The sequence below is a fragment of the Patella vulgata genome, chromosome 9, assembly GCF_932274485.2.
Source record: "Patella vulgata chromosome 9, xgPatVulg1.2, whole genome shotgun sequence".
In the NCBI taxonomy this organism is placed as follows: domain Eukaryota; kingdom Metazoa; phylum Mollusca; class Gastropoda; family Patellidae; genus Patella; species Patella vulgata.
The window spans coordinates 30,771,984-30,790,791 of NC_065887.2; the positions used below are offsets into that span (position 1 = coordinate 30,771,984).

General features: G+C 34.3%; 2 protein-coding genes across 2 annotated transcripts; one reads left to right on the forward strand and one right to left on the reverse strand.

Moving 5' to 3' along the window:
• Positions 1–1,235: 1,235 nt before the first annotated feature.
• LOC126832652 (tRNA N(3)-methylcytidine methyltransferase METTL2) lies at positions 1,236–13,093 on the reverse strand. The gene is made up of 9 exons (XM_050563512.1): positions 12,871–13,093; positions 9,537–9,628; positions 7,802–8,052; positions 6,587–6,636; positions 6,275–6,335; positions 5,389–5,528; positions 4,693–4,799; positions 2,075–2,140; positions 1,236–1,466 (listed from the first exon to the last, which is right to left on the reverse strand). The coding sequence occupies exons 1-9, from the start codon at positions 12,972–12,974 to the stop codon at positions 1,291–1,293; spliced, it is 1,047 nt and encodes a 348-aa protein (XP_050419469.1). The 5' UTR covers positions 12,975–13,093; the 3' UTR covers positions 1,236–1,290.
• Positions 13,094–13,755: 662 nt separating this feature from the next.
• LOC126832651 (uncharacterized) lies at positions 13,756–17,836 on the forward strand. The gene is made up of 4 exons (XM_050563511.2): positions 13,756–14,444; positions 14,838–15,048; positions 15,734–15,838; positions 16,243–17,836. Exons 1-4 carry the CDS (start codon positions 14,049–14,051, stop codon positions 16,845–16,847), a joined length of 1,317 nt encoding a protein of 438 aa, XP_050419468.1. The 5' UTR covers positions 13,756–14,048; the 3' UTR covers positions 16,848–17,836.
• The last annotated feature ends 972 nt before the right edge of the window (positions 17,837–18,808 follow it).

Sequence of the window (18,808 nt, forward strand, 5' to 3'; positions counted from 1 at the left end):
TGTGAAACAAAATGAAATGGGTTTTAACCTCCCAATTTTCCTCTCCAACTGGATTATGTGTATGACTGAATCATTGCATTAGGTTGATTTAAGAATTGTTGACATAGTCCGGACATTGGATTACAAAATAACAGATCGAATATTAAAAGGATTACATCATTTTACAAACATGATCGACGTCAACGTCAGTAATTTGCACTTGGCTAGATAGACCAATGATGTCAATAAGTGTTGACTGAAACCCCGTTGTAAATTCGCTTATCTTTTAACTGCACATTTTGCTATGGAATATAGAAATATAATAAATTGATATTAATTACCCTTACAGCAAAGCATTATTGGATGGTTCAGTGAAAAAAAGAATATGAGATTTACCGGAAAGATGAAAGATAACTAGTCTCTATATTTTAGAATTCTGTTCTTGCTTGTCCTTGTGTTAACTGGCTATCACTTACATATTTATCATTTGATTACACACAATAGCAGCGATCTATGTAAACAGGCTGTTTGTTGTTTGACTGAAGATGTTTGATGTCCGTATAATGTCTTGAATAAATGAATGTTCTATCATCAAAGAGCACATTACTTTGGGAGTCAAAAGTTTCTGGGCGAGATCTGAGTGATATCGGAGTCCCTGGCAAACTCAACTAAATTCACAGTTTACATGAAGTATGGTCCCTGATCTGACTTATTATGTCGGACTACCCCCCCCCCCCCTCCTAACCCCCCGCTCACCCCAACCACACACACTTCCACACTGCAAAAGAAGCCTACAAAACAACTAATGGTTGGAATACTAAAAAATATGTTAGTCCTGAGGTGGACTTTAAAACCTCCTTATCCCATACGTTCAATTTGGTATGAATTAATTATATAGCAAACATCCGTCTGCATATAAAAGTAAAGGGAGCCAACTCTTATCTCTTTGCTTATTTTCGTTGGTTTGAACCTTTCTAACACAATTAGAGTAACATGCGGCAATGTCTTGCTTAAAAGCATGTTTGAGGTTCACCATGAAAATCTTGAGATGCAAAAACTGGAAGTAGCATACTTGTAAAGATGCAACTATCCACTGTATATTTTAATGTAGCCTTCTAACACCTATTATTCTTCACAAAAAACCTGGCAGAGAATTTAAATTCAAATGAAAAAGGGAAGGGGGGGTGGGGAGGGGGACCAGAAGCTTAGAGAAGGAGAATTAGTGGTCTCAATCCAAATAAGACACAGTATTTTTGTTTTTTTGTTTTTATTTATAACATTGATATATACACACACAATAAAAAGTTCTTATCAAGATGTAGCTGATGATGATGACATACTTTTTAGTCCATCAGGTTTTCTATATTTACACTGAATCCAAACACGGTACATTTTTAATTGTTTTCCTCGATTAACTTGCAATCTACGATCAACTATATTCTGTATCTCTTCTAAACCTGCTTTCTCAAACATTTTCCTTAATTCATCTGTAAGTAAAGTGATTGAAAAGAATTATTGGATTTAATACCAGGCAACATTAAACATATCCAACGTGATCACTCCATCTAAAGAAAACCCATTCAGATTTAATGGTATAAGTCGAAAGGGGTTACAGTAACTGTTTCTTAAATGGGTATTACTGCATTAAAGCGACGTAATAAAGTCCAACTTAACAATATGAGAATTAACTAGGTTAAAACAACAAAATATAGGAACTATATTTGAACTGGTCTTTTAAGCTTACACATGTATTTACTTTTTACAAATAATAGCATATCATGTGTAAAAATTAGATGTATACGTAAAAAGATGGTTTGGCAATTGGAATTCATAGAAGTGTAGACGAAATTTGCAATAGTCCAGGCAAAATCTTAGGTTTCAAAATGACCTAAGCAAAGTGTCAATGAAACATTGAACCTATTCACTTCAATTCTATTTATTACATATAGGAATTTTTAATAAGTATTCACAGCTAGTTTTTCAATGAGATAATGTGAGATTGTAACTTAAAAATTTGATCCTTTTGTTGATGTAGTTAATAATTTGGTTAAATATTGCAATTTCACAAAAATATTCAAAGGGTAATTAAACTTACCTTGCTCAAAAAAATAAACCCTTGTTCCATCTCCTCTAACATAAAAATTTTCACTTAAACATCTTCCTGTAAAAGTTGAAAATATCATTTTTTTTATAAAATGTAGGCCGGAATACAGCTAAGATCAAACAGCAATTAGTAAATGAAAAAACTAAATTAAAAGCACAATATTCCAGAATAAAAAGTAATTATAGACTTTCACCAAGTATTATTCAAATCAATCCCCAAGGTCGTCTGTGGGGGGGTTGCGTAGCCGAATGGTTTAACAAGTGCACTTCAGATCACAAGGTCTGTCATTGAGTCAAATGGTGTGGTTTCAATTCTCCACTATTGCGTGACAAGTAGGGTCGCCTGTACAACCTCGTGGGTTTTTTCTTGGGTCCCCAGGATTTCTCCCACTGTTAAAGACCCTAATGGGCAAGTAAATTATTCGAATATTGAATCATATGTAGGGCACCCCAAGCTGTCAAGATTTGCATTATCCAAAGTTGAACATACGTCTTCGAATATTTATGCTCAAATGACGACTTCTCAAGTGATTAAACAACAGACGCAGCACATGCCTTGTACGTAGTCGTCAGTATTAAACTATAAATAGTCATCACCGAAATGTCAACTAATAATCTAATACTAATGATTCTCAATTACAGTAATTGTCTTTTTTTCATTTCGCTAATATTATTGACTATACTGTTAGGAGCAGCATCTTTTGGTTTAGTAATGGTAGTGCTGTCTCCAAGACACTCGTCTTAGACAAGAACAGAATTCTAGTAGCATTTTCCTTTTCCTATTACAAGGTTCTTAAAACAATAGTTGAGTTGCTAAATTAGATTTCTTTTTCTAACTTTCTGTAATACGTCGAATGAAGTTTGAATTATCCAGGTCTGCCAAATAAGCCATAGACTGGATTAGTGCGACCAATGGAAAACCATTGCACTCAAAAATGCCTGGACGTTATGTCCACTACTAGTCGCAATAATCTACACCCCTGACGATATGTAGTTTTCAGAATTGGAAAGCAATACTTTTCATTTTAATTTACCTTTTCGACCTTTTGTTTGAAATTGTGCTATAACAGACACAACCTACCCTAGTTGCTATACAAACCGTTACTAAGAAAAATAATCCCTTTCAATTGTTTGAAATGGTAGGTTAAGTGATTAGGTGACAAGAAGAAGACTGTCAATCATTATGAAAAGATAGGTTGCCAGGCAACAAAACATACGCCCACAGCAGCTAAATCATCCGGGCAGTCAACAAGAGTTGTCGCATATTTTTACTTTTGTTGGTAATGAAACATTTATAATACACTAAAATCTGATTAAGAGTAAAAACTCATTAAGTAATTATCAGAAAATCATTAGAATTTGTTTGGCTTTTAAAAAGTTCTGCCCCATGCTAACGTTTAGTATACGAAACATTTAATATCATGGATTTAGCTGTTCAAGTTATCAAAATTCATTGAAAATCAATATACTTGTTCGTCTCAAGAGCTTAAACTTTGTATATCAATCTGAAGTCAATCGGATATTAACTTTAGCCTTTAGAGCATCCACAAGATTTTTTGGAGTGATCAAGGGCCATAACTCTGGCAGTAATTATCGGAAATCGATGAAAATCAATAGGATTCTTCGTCTCATGACCTTAAACACTGTGTATAAATTTAAAGTCAATTGGATATTAACTTTAGCCTCTAGAGTGTCCACAAGAATTTTTGAAGTGATCAAGGGCCATAACTCTGGCAGTAATAATCGGAAATCGCTGAATATCAATAGGCTTCTTTGTCTCATGACCTTAAACACTGTGTATCAATTTAGAGTCAATCGGATATTAACTTTAGCCTCTAGAGCGTCCACAAGCAATAGTAGACGCCGGCCAGACGGACGGACAGGGGCGACGACAATATACAACCACATTTCAATGTAGGCGTATAAAAACCTGTAGAAGATCTGACTGGTGCAAAAGCCTATCAAATTACTATCAAATTAGTAGATTCTCATGAGATTACTAGTATTATCCAAAGATTGACAATTAAAAGTTGCCACATAGTTTATTTAATAAAACTCTGTTTGAGAAGAGAAATATGTCAAACTGTTGTCAATTAAGTGAGTGTTTAAGATGACGGATGAACCTTTACCTCCACTGGGAAATGGGTTTGGTGTGATCTGTAAGTTTACCCATATAAATCTAGTCCTTTGGGTAAATCTCTACGGATTTCAATAAAAAAAAAATAATCAGATAAAAACTAATGATTACAAAAGCTCTAAATAAGGTGAGTTAATTATCAAGGGTGAGAAATTAACTGAAAGGTGAATTAATTATTGCTAGGTGTAAAAAACTGTGTGACAGTGCATTGTCAGTACAAGGTATGTTAATTAACGGACAGGTTAAAAAAAACAGATGACACAGTGGGTATTTTTTACCTGACAGGGTGTTATAACTGCACCAAAAGGGTATAATCAAGGATCAGCAGACGTAATAAGACAATTTATTGAATTATGTTAAATTGGCATTAGACACTCTCAAGTCTTAACCCCCAGTTTATACCAATTTGAAACAAAGAGCTACTGTGATTCAAGAACCAGTAGTTACATTTTCTATAGTGAAAAATTTCAAACCTTTTTTAAATCTAAGTTGAGCCATATCATAGCGACCATAATCTCTGAACAGAATAACACCTCCAGGTTTTAAATATTTTGTTAGACGATCAATGACACTTGCAAACCTTCAAACAAATATAATTCAGATAAAGTTTTGAGAAATCAACAGCAAATAAAACAAAAATGAGAGAGAGAGAGCGAGAAATGGGATTTAAGGTCCACTGAAAATAAAATGGGTTATTTCTGGACTTCCACATGGTAATCTTTATTGCAAATAAAATGGGGTTTTCTGAATCATCCGGGCTAATGAGGTGCTACTCTTATGTCAAGAATTCTTTTACGTGCACGTTGACGTGTACAAGAAACTTGGTTTTTCATTCCATCTGAAAAGGGGAAACCCCTTGCCTATGCCTTACTCACTGAGCCACTTGCAAGTAGGGGTAGTTTAGTTGTTGACTCACTATCAGACCTTATGATCTAAAGCTCACTCATTAAACCACTAGGTAAAACAACCCCCATACCACTCCCCCATTATCAAACAAGACACATTTCTCAAAACTTAAGGTAACAACTAAAGACTTTTTCATGAAAAGACATTTGGTTCTAAAAGTTGTGAAGCATGGATGGACGAATCCTCTTTAATAGTCAGTCCACTTCTTTATCTGTGCGACTATGTGACCAAAATGAACAGGACATTATTATATATTATCTTACTTGTCAGGATGTATAGCAGAGAGTACAAATATCATAATAATAATATCTAGTGAACATTCTGGAAATGGTACAGTAGATTCTGGGTTTGAAATATCACAAACAAAAGCATGACATCTGCTTGGGTCATAATCAGGATGATCCTAAAAAATATATTGTCAGTAATCTAGTACTTCTTGTAAGTTAATTGACGGAACATAATACTTAAAAGACAATATTGGTGTCAGTCATTATGACATTTGTGATAGAACTGGTTAAACACGTTCCATATATAATTTTAACACAGAGATCATTGCTTCAAGATGTGTAATGAAGATTTCAAGAAACAGAAGTGACAAAATCAAAAGGAAAACACGAGTTATCCTTCTATATAACTGACTGAAGCGACAAGTGATAACAGATACACGGGCGAATTTCTGCTCACTAATAATTCCTCCGAAGACCAAAAGTTGTTACATGAGACTATGGGAGGACATCTGACAATTCAAAAAAATAATTGACTGTCACTAGATAAAACGAAAAAAATAGAAAAAGTCTGTGCATTACCATGTTTTATTAAGTATAGAATAAATAAACACAAGGGAAAGTACGGACTATTTCTATTTTTCTCGGACTATTTCTATTTTTCTCGTTTTCTCTTATCCAGTGACATTCAATTACTTTTTTGAATTGTCAGATATCCTCTCACAGTCTCACATAATAACTTTTGGTCTTCGAAAGAATTATGTTAAGGTATGTTTTTTTTATGATAGACAGTGTGACAGGCCTAAATGTATAAACCTTTATAGTTTATAGTGTGTCACTGTAGGAATATAATTATATAGCTGCATATCAAACAGGTTGAACTGGATATAATTAATACAATATCACTAAGATTTAATATAAATACCTTAACGTGTCCGACACCAGTAGCTGAGAAATCACAACAATAAACCATTAAATCTGGATTACTGAAAGAATATCACTATATTTTACAATAATCATTTATAATTACTTTATAAAAACATTAATGGTCTGTGCAATCTGTTCTAGAAAATGCTTTATAATGCAGAGTTTGTAAAATATTTTCTAATCGTACCGGAGCAAAGGCTATATATTGCTGGGTTTGTGCAATCTGTTCTACATGTAGTTTTCAATTAGAAATAGCCTTCAAAAATAAAATATGTATGAAAAGTATGAACTATATTGATATGTTACTCACTTGTTTGTCTGAACAACAGGAAAAACTGTATTTCCAACACCACAACCCACCTTCAAATAATAATTAATAATATTTAAAGACACAACAATCCACATCATTCACATAAAAGTATGAAACCGAGAAAATTTTGCTCGAGGTTTTAATACTGAAATATTGAATGTTATGAGATAATCTTTGCTTTGTGGAAATGGACACAGACGTACTGAGATGAGGTTTAACAGCAACTCAACACTAACTAGTTCATTTCGAGACGTATATACATATATGGTACATAATAGACTTTAGAAGTGGGAGGAACCTAGACAAAACCCACAAGGTTAGACATGCGACCAGGTACTCCTTGCCACACACAAGACTTTGTGAAAATGGAATTATGCATTGTTTGAATATTTTATGTAAATGTATGATAGAAAGTGTTATATTTCACATACATGTCGTTACTAACAAGAATTGTCAGTACAGTAGCTTAAAGATGCATCATGTAAGATTTTAGATAAAGAGCTGGATATTCTTGCTATAATAGTTCAAAAATATATAATTAAAAATGAATATATTGATAATTTCATTCAAATTACTTTATTCTGAGCTAAGTTATGACAGTTTGGAGATGTAGCGCAGATTGTTTATTATCGTAACAACAGTACTGGACAAACAAAACTTGTAACATGGATGAGGAATCTTCCTTTGTCCTTTTCATTAAATAAGCAGATTGTTTTCACTCTACTATTTGGGTGGTGCTTAACCCTGTAACATCATTGCACACTTTTGCTAGTTTACACCAGTTTTAGTAGAAATCATGTGCAATAATAGTATTATTTCACCACGTCACTGGCGAAGACATGACTACTCTGCAATGCCTTCATCCGATTGGTTGACTGACACGTGTGTCGCTCGCTCTTATATTGTTGACAGGTGTTAATGTTGCAAGTTATTTATAGCACGCTTCATTCGTTAACAGGTGTAATACTTCAGTCTGATGGCTTCCTCAGTGGTTAAACCTGTTAATTCATTAAAACCATGCTATAAATATACCTTAGTCTCGATCATCCATTTTATTATTAAATTTTTTAATCTAGTAGGGCATTCTAATCCATCTATATCTCTGTCAAATAATAGTTTGTATAACATTTGAAGCCAACATAAATACCTGCAATAAGCAGATTTAGCTCTTACATAATGTATCTTTAATATAATACAAAATATAAAATTACTAACCTCAAAAAACCTGTATTTTGCATTTTGACCTGGGTAGATTTCAATTTTATCACATTTTGGGGTATTTTTATTGTCTTTTGACAACAGTTGTTCATCTTTCTTGTCAATACTAGTGTTTTCAGTCTTTGTTAGATTTGAACAGTTAAGTTCTGGGAATTCAGTGAACAACCAATGCCTATCTTTGAAAAATCGATTTTGATGAATACCATAGAAATCATCCCAAAACACATCTGCTTTTGTATCATATTTTTCTAAAAAATTAAATGAAGAAAGAATCTACATGCCGTACCTATTCTATGATGTAATAAATAGTTAATATCATCTACAAAAGATGACACTTCAAATTTCTTTCTTACAAAATCTATTAAAATATTCGGGGATAGAAATCAATTATTGTTCAGGTACTGGATAACAAGTTAAGAAAAACAAAATGGCAGCTTTGATCAATAGCAAGTATTGGGAACAGTGGCTATGGCCATAACTTTCAATGGTCGATTTGAAGTTTCGTTGACTGTATAATATTTGCAAGTTTACACGGAATTAACTAACTCATTGATATTGAAATAATTGCAGTATACTGTCAGCTTTTGATCAACAAATTTGTATTATTGGGTGGTATAAGGTAAATCGTCCCATGCTTTCATAATATTGTTGTATTCCAACAAGTACTTGTAAATGAATTAGCCAATACCTTCCTGCTGTACTTTCCTTATTTTAATGTTTTCCAGCAAGTAAGAGAATATTGGTACTTTAATGCTGCAGTTTAATCACCTCTCTACAAACTGTAGGGAACTCAATGAAAAATTGGAGGAGGGTGCTCTAAAAGAGTTATGGAACACCTTTGTTTTGGCAATCAATTTGAAACAGCTCAATATTTTGAGTTGAACTTTGAGACAAGATAAATTAGCTATTTCTGCAAATTTTGGTATCTGATCTTGAAACAAACTAATTTGTCAGAGACCCAGTAAAAAATGTGGATTGGTTTTAACCCGTTAACTGCGTAGAGCGTTATATAACGTCCTGGACAACTGCCACTCACCGGGTGTAGGACGTAATAGAACGTCCTGGAGGTATTTTCCCCAACCTATTCTTCGAACACGATCGCAGCATGTGTAAGACGTTATCTAATTGAAGGGAGACAACTCTATTTACCGTTAGTTTTAATTTGGTTTCAGACTACCAAATTTTGTATTCAGGAATGAAAAGGTCCAAAATGACGTTTTACGTCAAATTAATTACGCAATAGGGGGTTGTTTACGTTTTAAAAACAACGCAGTTAAGGGGTTAAAGAGATCCTAATACAAAAAGAGCTTCCCGATATCATTATTGAAGGAGCCACAGATTTGGGCTAACTGAAATGAAATGGGGTTTAACGTCCAACTGTTCTGCTCTAATGAAGATGCCATACAGTGTGCTATGAGGGAAATTTTTCTCGGACAGCAGCGCTACGGCCTACTCATATGCAGAATTCCAACTGCCAGGGGACATTTTAATTGCACTCCAATGTGTACACATGACCTTGATTTTTCATACCATCCAAACGACGAGACAGCTGTCCTTGTCAGGCCCTCCGTCCTGCACAACTGACAAGGGGGAACCACACTGGAAAATCCAGAGTAACTTTCTTAGCCAACACCAGGAGCGAACCTGCAACCTCCATGCTTTGTTAGTGAGATCTCACCATTTAGAGTCTACACCTACAGATACCAATATTAAAATTACTTAGTATTTGTACCTTGTTCGTCTAATGATAAAGCATGAGCTGCCTGTTCCAAAGTTTTCTGTTTGGCTTCCTGTTCTTGATCTTCATCCCAAACTACATTGTCCCTGTAAAACATAAAAATGAAATGGAAAAGATTTTTAATTCTCTTAAAGGGGCATTAGGTAAGATTAGCTTAAGCGCTGACATTCTTCCTATAACAGTTAAAGAATAGATAATGGAAACAGAATATGCTGAAAATTTCAGTCAAATTGCGTCACTCTGAACCAAGATATTAGTGATTCAATTTTATGCTAGCCTCGACGTCTAAAATTCCTGTATTTTTTAATGCTTCATTTTCCATTATGTATACTGTAACTTGACTTTTCCTTAATGGTCTAGTGTATGTAAGCGTTCAAAAATATCAGCCGAAAATGTAACTGAAAAATTTACAACAATGTTTCCTTACATTTGGAGTTGTTTAGTTCCATTTCGTGTAAGGAAAATAAATTAACAATCAGTTTTAAAATTATTTGTGGTTATGAAATATATCAATCTAATTTGTCTTGTAAAAGGGACTATCGTCCTATTTAAGAAATGTGTTTTTTGGCCGGACATGCATTATGAATAATCGCCATCTTACAAATGCAGTTTATCTAAAAGGGGCTCTGGTGCAATTTAAGGAATTATTTTTGACCTGACATTAACCATAGCCAAATTGCTTAATAACGTTGATCAACAAACAATACCAGTCAACTTTAGTACAAAAACATTGGTGAACTGATGGTAATCAACAAAAAACACCAGTAAAATTATCTTGAGCATGATCAGTCAACCAAGCTAGATGATTATTGGGTAAATAAAATAAAACAATATAAACAACCAATGAGTAAAACTTATATATTCCATACAATTAAAGTGTGCCTTATTCAAGTATCTATCAGTTATGGATGACATAACCATTAGTGTGGACGACAATATATCGGTAGCACGTCATTTCGGTCCCGAATCATTTCAGACTCAACACAGACAACGGTTCGGACTTACTTGAAGACAGTTCGGACTCGGTCTGGCGACGTTTCTGACTCGGATGAATAATTAAAAGACTTGAAAATTTGTGTTTTTTCGTTTTATGCAAGTCCGATAGTTGTTTTGTTTTATTTAATTGATTGGCAATTCTTGAGAACGCTAATAAAAAGACAACACTGATTTTACTCTGCTTGTTCTATTTTGTTTTGTTTCATCAGCGAGTATTGAACTTGACAATAAGATATTGTTGAAAATGTCTGTATATTTAGTAATACTGCTAATGTTTTTATAATTGTAATAGTTGTTTTGTTTTATTTAATTGATTGGCAATTCTTGAGAACGCTAATAAAAAGACAACACTGATTTTACTCTGCTTGTTCTATTTTGTTTTGTTTCATCAGCGAGTATTGAACTTGACAATAAGATATTGTTGAAAATGTCTGTATATTTAGTAATACTGCTAATGTTTTTATAATTGTAAAAACCTAAATGTCTTTTACGTGAGTCAGAATAATTGAATCAACACACGGCTGCCATAATCGCCAATTTACAACTCACATTTTTCCTCGTCCACTAAAGAACTAGGTTTCTTTGTGCATACTACAATAACATAGGGATTATCGGTTAATCACTTTGATCGTTGCCATTTCTAATAATATTTTCCAAAAATTTATCGATTGCTACATGTATCTATGGCAAGCTTGTCCAAGAATGCATGTCAACGTGTAGCTTACAGATTATCGTTAAACAATTCTAGGGGCTTGTAAAAACAGTGCATGTCGAGTAAATATTTACTTTTGTTTTTTGTGTAGACCATTTTGAAATAAATTCTACAACATATTATTCCTTTTTTAGAAAAAAAATTACTTCTACGGGAAACAATGTTTTATCATTTGGTAGAGTCTTTTAATAACCACATGTTTCATGTTAAACATACATTATGCAAGAGCTAAATCTGATTATTGCAAGTCTTTATTTAGGCTTCAGATGTCATAGAAATTATAAATTAGATCTTTATTTACACAACAAGCACAAAATCAACTCTGTAGACTCACGGATGGCTTGGATTCAGCTTGGATTTAAACGGGATTTCGTTGATTGATTTAATTTCAAATGGCGTCGTCAGCGGAGATTAACCGTTACATTGATGTCATACTCCCGGATCGAGGCTAAATGATAGAGTGTATGAAGCGAGGCCGCTGTTGCGCGATGCCTTAACAAATGACATCTAAACTATTTAAAGTGCAGTAAACTAAACACAGATAATGACAAATTATACAATTTCTGGAGACTGTGTGATGACTAATAATACAGACGGACAGGTGTTCTGTCTTAATAATATCAATAAAAATATTTTTATTTCCCCAATAGGCACGACACCACTGGTGTATAGGCTACCTATAGATTTATCATAATTGTATTATAATAGTATGTCCTATATTCAATTGATTTAATGCATGCTCAAAATACAAGTAAGAATGAAAATTTACCCTCTCACTCATTTTGTCCAATTGTTATAAAAATCAAAAAGGTAATTTAAACACAAATTCGGATATGATGACAGCAGACAAAAGACAGCAGAGATTATGTAGGTGGAGTTAATGCCTGTCAATCAAACGAAGGCCATACTAAGAATCGATGAAGATGGAATTCAATCCCATTTCTAGTCATAAATTACACTGGTGATAACTATGTTCAGAATAAAGTAATTCAACTGAAATTATCAATATATTCTTCTTTCATCATCTATTTTTGAACTGTTATAGCAAGAATGGCTAACTCCTTATAAAAATCTCCCATAATGTACCTATAATATTTTCTTTCGTGTTTTGAATTGGCCTGTTTCTAATAAATTCATCAGTTACTTTTTATATACATATTACCGATAAACATTCAACATTGAAAATTTTGCGGTTCCTTGGGAGATCTATGTGCTGTACTTGATTGCGAGCAGTAAATTTTACCTGCATGTTATTTTCTTATAAAATTGCTTTTGGTTTATTATAGATTATAGATTGTTGTGTTCAACCTTTCCTTTCAACTTATTCCCGAGTCCGAAACGTCCCTTAATCGAGTCCAAAATGTCACCTGCCCGAGTCCGAAACGTCGAGGCTATATAACTATATTTTTTTTAGTCCGAAATGACACGGGACCGAAATGACATGTAATCTATCCAATACCGTGTGGATGACTTAAACTGTGGACGAGTTAACTGGCACCCAATCAAGTCTAACTGCATAATTCTTGGAATAATTTAGTTTAGAATTTTATCTAGCATATATATTTTATAAATAATAAATAATAATAATAAAAAAATCATTTTGTGTCTAACCATCATTACCATGCATTATGTTGAAATACGTTCTGTTCGTCTGTCAAAAACCTTGTTCCAAATTGAGGCCGGAGTTTTTCCTCTTCAGGAATGTCAGTCGAGACACTAGCCATAATTCAAACGATTTACTATTTAATATTATGATATATTTTTCGTAAAATACATAAAAATATTAAATATTTCTCTTCCCATGTGAAAAAACGGAAGTTGGTTTATTTCCGATTTTATATGAGCAAAGATCACCCCAAGGGAGGTAAATCAGCTAAATTTTGATCAATTGGATTCAGACAGCAGCAGTTTCTTTCTTCTTTTTTTTCTTTTTTTTTATCTCCAGTGACTTTAATGTTTCATTTTGTAATTAAATATAGCATCGTATAACGTTTCTTTTGTTTTAAAAAATAAAATTCTCAGTATTGGTATCGTCTGATTAAAATCGTACTAGATTTTTAAAAATTAAATGATATTCAGCTAAGATTTTACGTAAATTTACAGATTAATTTAGTAGTGGCCTATGAGTTATTTACACGTGCATTTCGATAATAACTTAGTAAACGGAAAAAAAAGGGTATCGTTTTCTATTACAAATTATTATGTGAATACAAAGGGGATCCAAACTATGATTATTTCAAAAGTAGCATTCCTAATAAAGAAAACAAATAATAAACAAACACATATAAATATGTGTTTATCGTTTGAATCAACTGTTTGTCTCATTCCACATTCATTATTCTTAATATGTGTGGTGTGTCGAGATCGAAACAGTCAACTTGATTAACGATATGAGCAAGACATCCTGGCGTTCACAAATATATACGGAGTCTCCCGAGTTGGTCACCAGATATGCCCATAGGTGGTGTTGTCACAGTTGACCAAACATCGCTTACTCATCTTGAGTAGTTCTCACATTTTAAATGCAGGATCGCTGGAGTCAGCATTACATTACACCAGTTTCGTCCCCGTAAACAAACCATTTTGAAGACAAGCTGAGTATCTACCCTAACAGAGTGCAGAACTACCGATGCCAAAGAAACTTAGAAAAACAAAGCAATCAACAAAAGATAATTAGCTAAACAATTTTCAACCAAGTTTCCTTAGCAGACAACAATCGTTGCAGAGGGAGATATCATTTTAAATATATGTTTTAAATATGGTGTCTCTTTTATAAAACATTCAGTACAATTAAATAAATGGATGGTATTGGCATGGTGTGGCAGACCTCCAATTCGAAGTTAGCAGTAACCAAGAACCAAGCACCCGCCGAAGATTCTAAAATAAGTTTCATGAGTAGGCAGCCATTATTTATATCACTTTCCGTGGCCGGAGTAATGATTCTTCTAATGGGCGTTTGTGTTTTGTGGGACATCTGCATGAAACGTATTAGACTAAATGCCCTTCGATTGCGACGGGGGTCGACACCAACAGACGAGAAAGGGAACCACTACGAGGAAGCTATATTGAAAACCCCGTGTAAAACTCCAAAGACGAATAGAATAATAGTAACGAAAGAAAGAGAGGATGACACATCTACATCAGAAACAGACGATTCCGATGAAAAGTCGCCACTGCCCGATATTGATCCACAGGTAACAATTCTGGAATCATTTCTTCTGAATTTATTTTATCGAACTTTATCACAGAGATTAATTTTCTCAATGTATGTGGCAAATAATGTACGATATAAATAAAACTTGCTGGGATGACGAAGGGGAGATTTTAGTTACATATATGCCTAATCCAGGTTCTCTTTTCTTTAATGAGCAACTATGCGCGGAAGAGAATTATTGAATATGAAATAACGCACTCATGTGTTGGTTCCGAAATGACAGAGATGGTTGGACAGAAAAATGTTAATCTCGATTTGAATGAATTCGGCTTTTTAAAACTCTAATTGCAAATAATGCACTGGAAGTACCCTATCACACTAATAGTAAACTCTATATTTTTTGGTAGGATGCATATGTAATTTTTCTTATCAGGCAGCATTTTCACCCTATCATTTGGCATGGACCACACCAATGCCAGGTGTGATGGACTGTAAGAAAACATCTTCTACAACAAGTACTGCAGCAAAAGCCCTGTTCGTCCCATCAAGTGACACGTGTACTATAATAAACGAAAAAAGTTTAACAGACGATAGTATCGAGAGGGGCATGTATACCATCAATGAATGCTCGTCACGCGACTCAAGTAAGTTATATGTTACCTTTAACTATAACCCACAGACACGAAATAAAAGACTTGCACCACTGCAAAGGGTAAAAATTAAACCGGTCGGGAAAACCCGATGAACCTTCTCGGCCAACACCGGGATCGAACCGGCATATCCAGGTTAGCGAACCAATCTGATTTAAATATAGATCTATATTTCGTTTCGTTCTTTTATACTTTCGATGGCCTCTACTACATGAAGATCTGACCGGTTGTAGTGGAAGGTCGCGTCAGAGGTCATAAGAGCGGCTTTTCTATGACGTCAGACATTTGATTAACCAATGAACGTTGATGTTTCTAGTGGGTTACCCACAATTCCGTGCACCTCACTCCAAAAAATAACTCGCCGTAACAGACCGTTTCATTGGCTACCCCCTCTCATCATCCAGAACGCAGGTTATATAACAACTGTTCCAAATCCTAGTGTACCAAAGACAAGTAAAACGAAAGTTTGAACCTTAAAAAACGGAACGAAATAGGATCTATGTTTTAATCGGATTGGTTAGCGAACCAATCAACGCCTAATTCACTGAGCCACACAAAATAGTTATTTGTTATTCTAACGGCCTAAGACATAAACGACAACGCCACGAAATCAATAGAACGAACATTGAATATTGTCCCCTAATTAATATTTTTTTGTGATTCTTTTCCCTCCATTCAGTTGAAAGTCAGGAAAGGTCAATACTGGATGTTAACAGCTGTGATGTAGTCACGAATTCACCTGAACACATGACTAAAACAATGTCGAAGACTGGCTTCACCTCGGGTATGCTCAATCTTTTCTGTCTGTTTCTTAATAAAAAAAAATGGGATATTTCTTTTCCAATTTCTAGAAATAGCGAACTATAATAATAACATGATTTCCTTATCTGTCTACTTACTTTACTGATTAAATTACCCGAATTTTAATTATCATGGAATAGCCATCTTAACGACTGCGTACTTTACCTTACGAGGCCTCCGCCCTGGGTCATTGGAAAATCTCGGGATCGAACCCTACATCTCATGGTTAGTGAGCGTGCGCCTTGTGTTCGCACATGCATACGTGCTGAAGATGTGGGATGCTATCAGATACTCACACAGTGTCAGGTGATACGAATGGCAATATTGAGAAGTTCGCAAATATCTGGAAGTCTCCCTGTTTGTACCTATGATTATTTATATTCTTAGGTTATGCTAGTCAGTTGTCTGAACGCATATCACCACCAATGTCAACACCAACACAATTGTCACACCATAAAATCAGATCCGAGGGCGAAAGGTCATTTCAAACACCAAGATTGAACTCAACCACGTCATCAGATTACGTGTTCTCTGTGTCGTCACAGTTCCAGTGTAACCAGACACCAATCTTCAGCATACCCGAAAACACACCCCTTGCAAGTAAACTTCCTAAAAATTCTCAAAGACTATTTTTAGATTCGAACGTACCTTGTTCAATGAATATGTTTCGACGGCTATCTTCAGAAGAAGTATCAACACCAATGCTAAGAAAGTACAATGGACCAACTCCAGCAGTGCGAAGAGTTAGCTCTTCGGAAGAATGTGCTGAAACTGGCGGTCGACGCCCAAATAGCGGTTTAGACGATTCACTTATGTGGGATAGTTTCCAAATGAGGTCTTCGTCGGAGTCGCTTCTCTGGGATGATTATCTTTTAAATCCACCATCTCAACGGAAAGCAGCAGTCTACGATCAACATCCTCATTGTAATGACTTGACTTATTTGTCTATATCCGTGGTTGACCATTGTAGCAGTGACCTGAATGTTATCTAAATTTGTTTACCTATTTATTCATCAAATGTAGTGCTCAATCAGCTGTATAAACGTTTGCCAATGTTAAAATGATTTTATTAGGGCAATAGCAGCCATGTCTGATCTGTATATTTTTTAGTACTTTTGTACAAATAAATACATTTCATTGTTTTTGGATTGGATGAGGGTTCATTGTAAATTTATTTGCCGTCCGTTTCCACGATACAGTGGTATCGCAGACAATTTGAGTAAACTGTATCGTTAACTAAATTATCCGGATTTCTAATAACTGTGTCACGTGAGCCTAGCTTTAATAAATCGTACTTTTGGCTCAATAGGTTCGACATAAAAACATATATTTATTGGGAATCGATTTGGGTCTTGTATTATTTGACTTCATAATCGACAATTTCTCAAAATATATAAATTGAAATTACTTGGCAAAGCGTGAGCTCTTCCACAAGGATTATATGGGTAATTTGAAACTATTTTAGTATTATAGATGATGAACTTTAAAAAAATTAAAAAAATAGCAACGGATGATATTTTCATTTAAGGACTTCGCTTACCTAATAAACGGTTGTTTTACTTTTGTATTGTATGCAGTGCTTATCCATTTTGTGACGGAATTCCTCATTGTGTTTTCATCAAGTACCCGTTTTAAATGCTAATATTTACTAACCGACTATGTGTTACAATGACATTATTGTGCTGAATATATGAAAGACAAAAATATAGTTTTGTTATAAATATTGATTTTTATATTTATTAATCCCATGTAAATGATAATGGTATGTATAGAAATAAATTTATAAAATTGATGATCTGTTTGTACATAAAGTGTTTGCATGTGTATTCGTGTATGTAGAATGTTATGAATAAATCATTTGATTAGTTTTATTAACGATAGAATGTTCATGTTTGTGATGCCACACAGTTCTGTGTTGGCCACTGAAGGAATTGGATTTAAAGGAGCTAAATCGCTGACATTTGGGACCTAGAAATTAACACAAGTGGGTCGCAACTCATATAATACTGTAATGTGAATGTATATAAACTGATTTACATTCAATCGTTTCCGTTTTACTCTAATTTATAATCAGTTATGTTCCGTGAAATAAGCCAGCAGTATCAATCGAATGCAAATTCCTAGCGCCTGGTTATTCCAGTCTACATACGCTGTTTGGTTTGGTGCAATATGTCTAGCCTCGTTCCTCGAGTCTCTTGCTAGAACTGGGGCTGAAACGCATTATGGTACACGATTCGTGTACCAATGGTAAAATATTTATTTTGTCTTAAATATTGGATATCAGAAGCCCATCTTTTTCCGGTAAGATCACAGCATCAATGTTGTTTTAAATTGACAAATAATTCGTGTTTTCAATGTTGAAGATTTTGGATGATATTGAGTTAGAGACTTAGCTACTTTAAATAACTATTAGAGCAAAATGCGCTAAAACACGCACAATGTCTCCGGGAGCTTCGCTCCCATGACACCGAAAGAATGCTTCTACTGATAGCTTCCTAACGGGTTTAAAATAGCGACAGTTGTAAGAATATATTTTTGAAAAACTGACTGAAATTGATGTTTCTAGCATATGCACACATTTACGGTGTGGCAAACTTAACAATTCATCAAAAACGACCTGAATTCAAGAATAAAAAGGGCCACGAGTCTACCATACTCACGGGCTCATTCCTAGTCCACTCCTGAACTAAAGAGTATAAAATTCTCAACTCTGTGTTGGTTGCTAGAAATCAACCTCGTTCCCCAAATATGTCAGCATCATTGGTATTGTCCCACTGGTTCTTTGTTTTTAGAAAGCAATGGGGCCATTTTTCAGCAGTGAGACATTTGACCCACTAGATGCTATAATAATAATATAATAATGTTTTATTTTCATAAAGGGCTCTCGCTGGAGCATATCATATAATTAACAATACAATATTTACATTAATTTAAAACAATAACATATTTACAT

What these genes read in the sequence shown, in the direction of transcription:
- LOC126832651 (XM_050563511.2), top strand. Translation starts at nt 14,049, where the DNA reads ATGGATGGTATTGGCATGGTGTGGCAGACCTCCAATTCGAAGTTAGCA. An exon ending in TGCCCGATATTGATCCACAG is followed by an intron (nt 14,445 to 14,837) that starts GTAACAATTCTG and finishes TTTTCTTATCAG; the next exon opens with GCAGCATTTTCACCCTATCA. An exon ending in ATGCTCGTCACGCGACTCAA is followed by an intron (nt 15,049 to 15,733) that starts GTAAGTTATATG and finishes CCCTCCATTCAG; the next exon opens with TTGAAAGTCAGGAAAGGTCA.
- LOC126832652 (XM_050563512.1), bottom strand. Translation starts at nt 12,974, where the DNA reads ATGGCTAGTGTCTCGACTGACATTCCTGAAGAGGAAAAACTCCGGCCT. An exon ending in GTATTTCAACATAATGCATG is followed by an intron (nt 9,629 to 12,870) that starts GTAATGATGGTT and finishes TATGTTTTACAG; the next exon opens with GGACAATGTAGTTTGGGATG. An exon ending in CAAAATACAGGTTTTTTGAG is followed by an intron (nt 6,637 to 7,801) that starts GTTAGTAATTTT and finishes TATTATTTGAAG; the next exon opens with GTGGGTTGTGGTGTTGGAAA.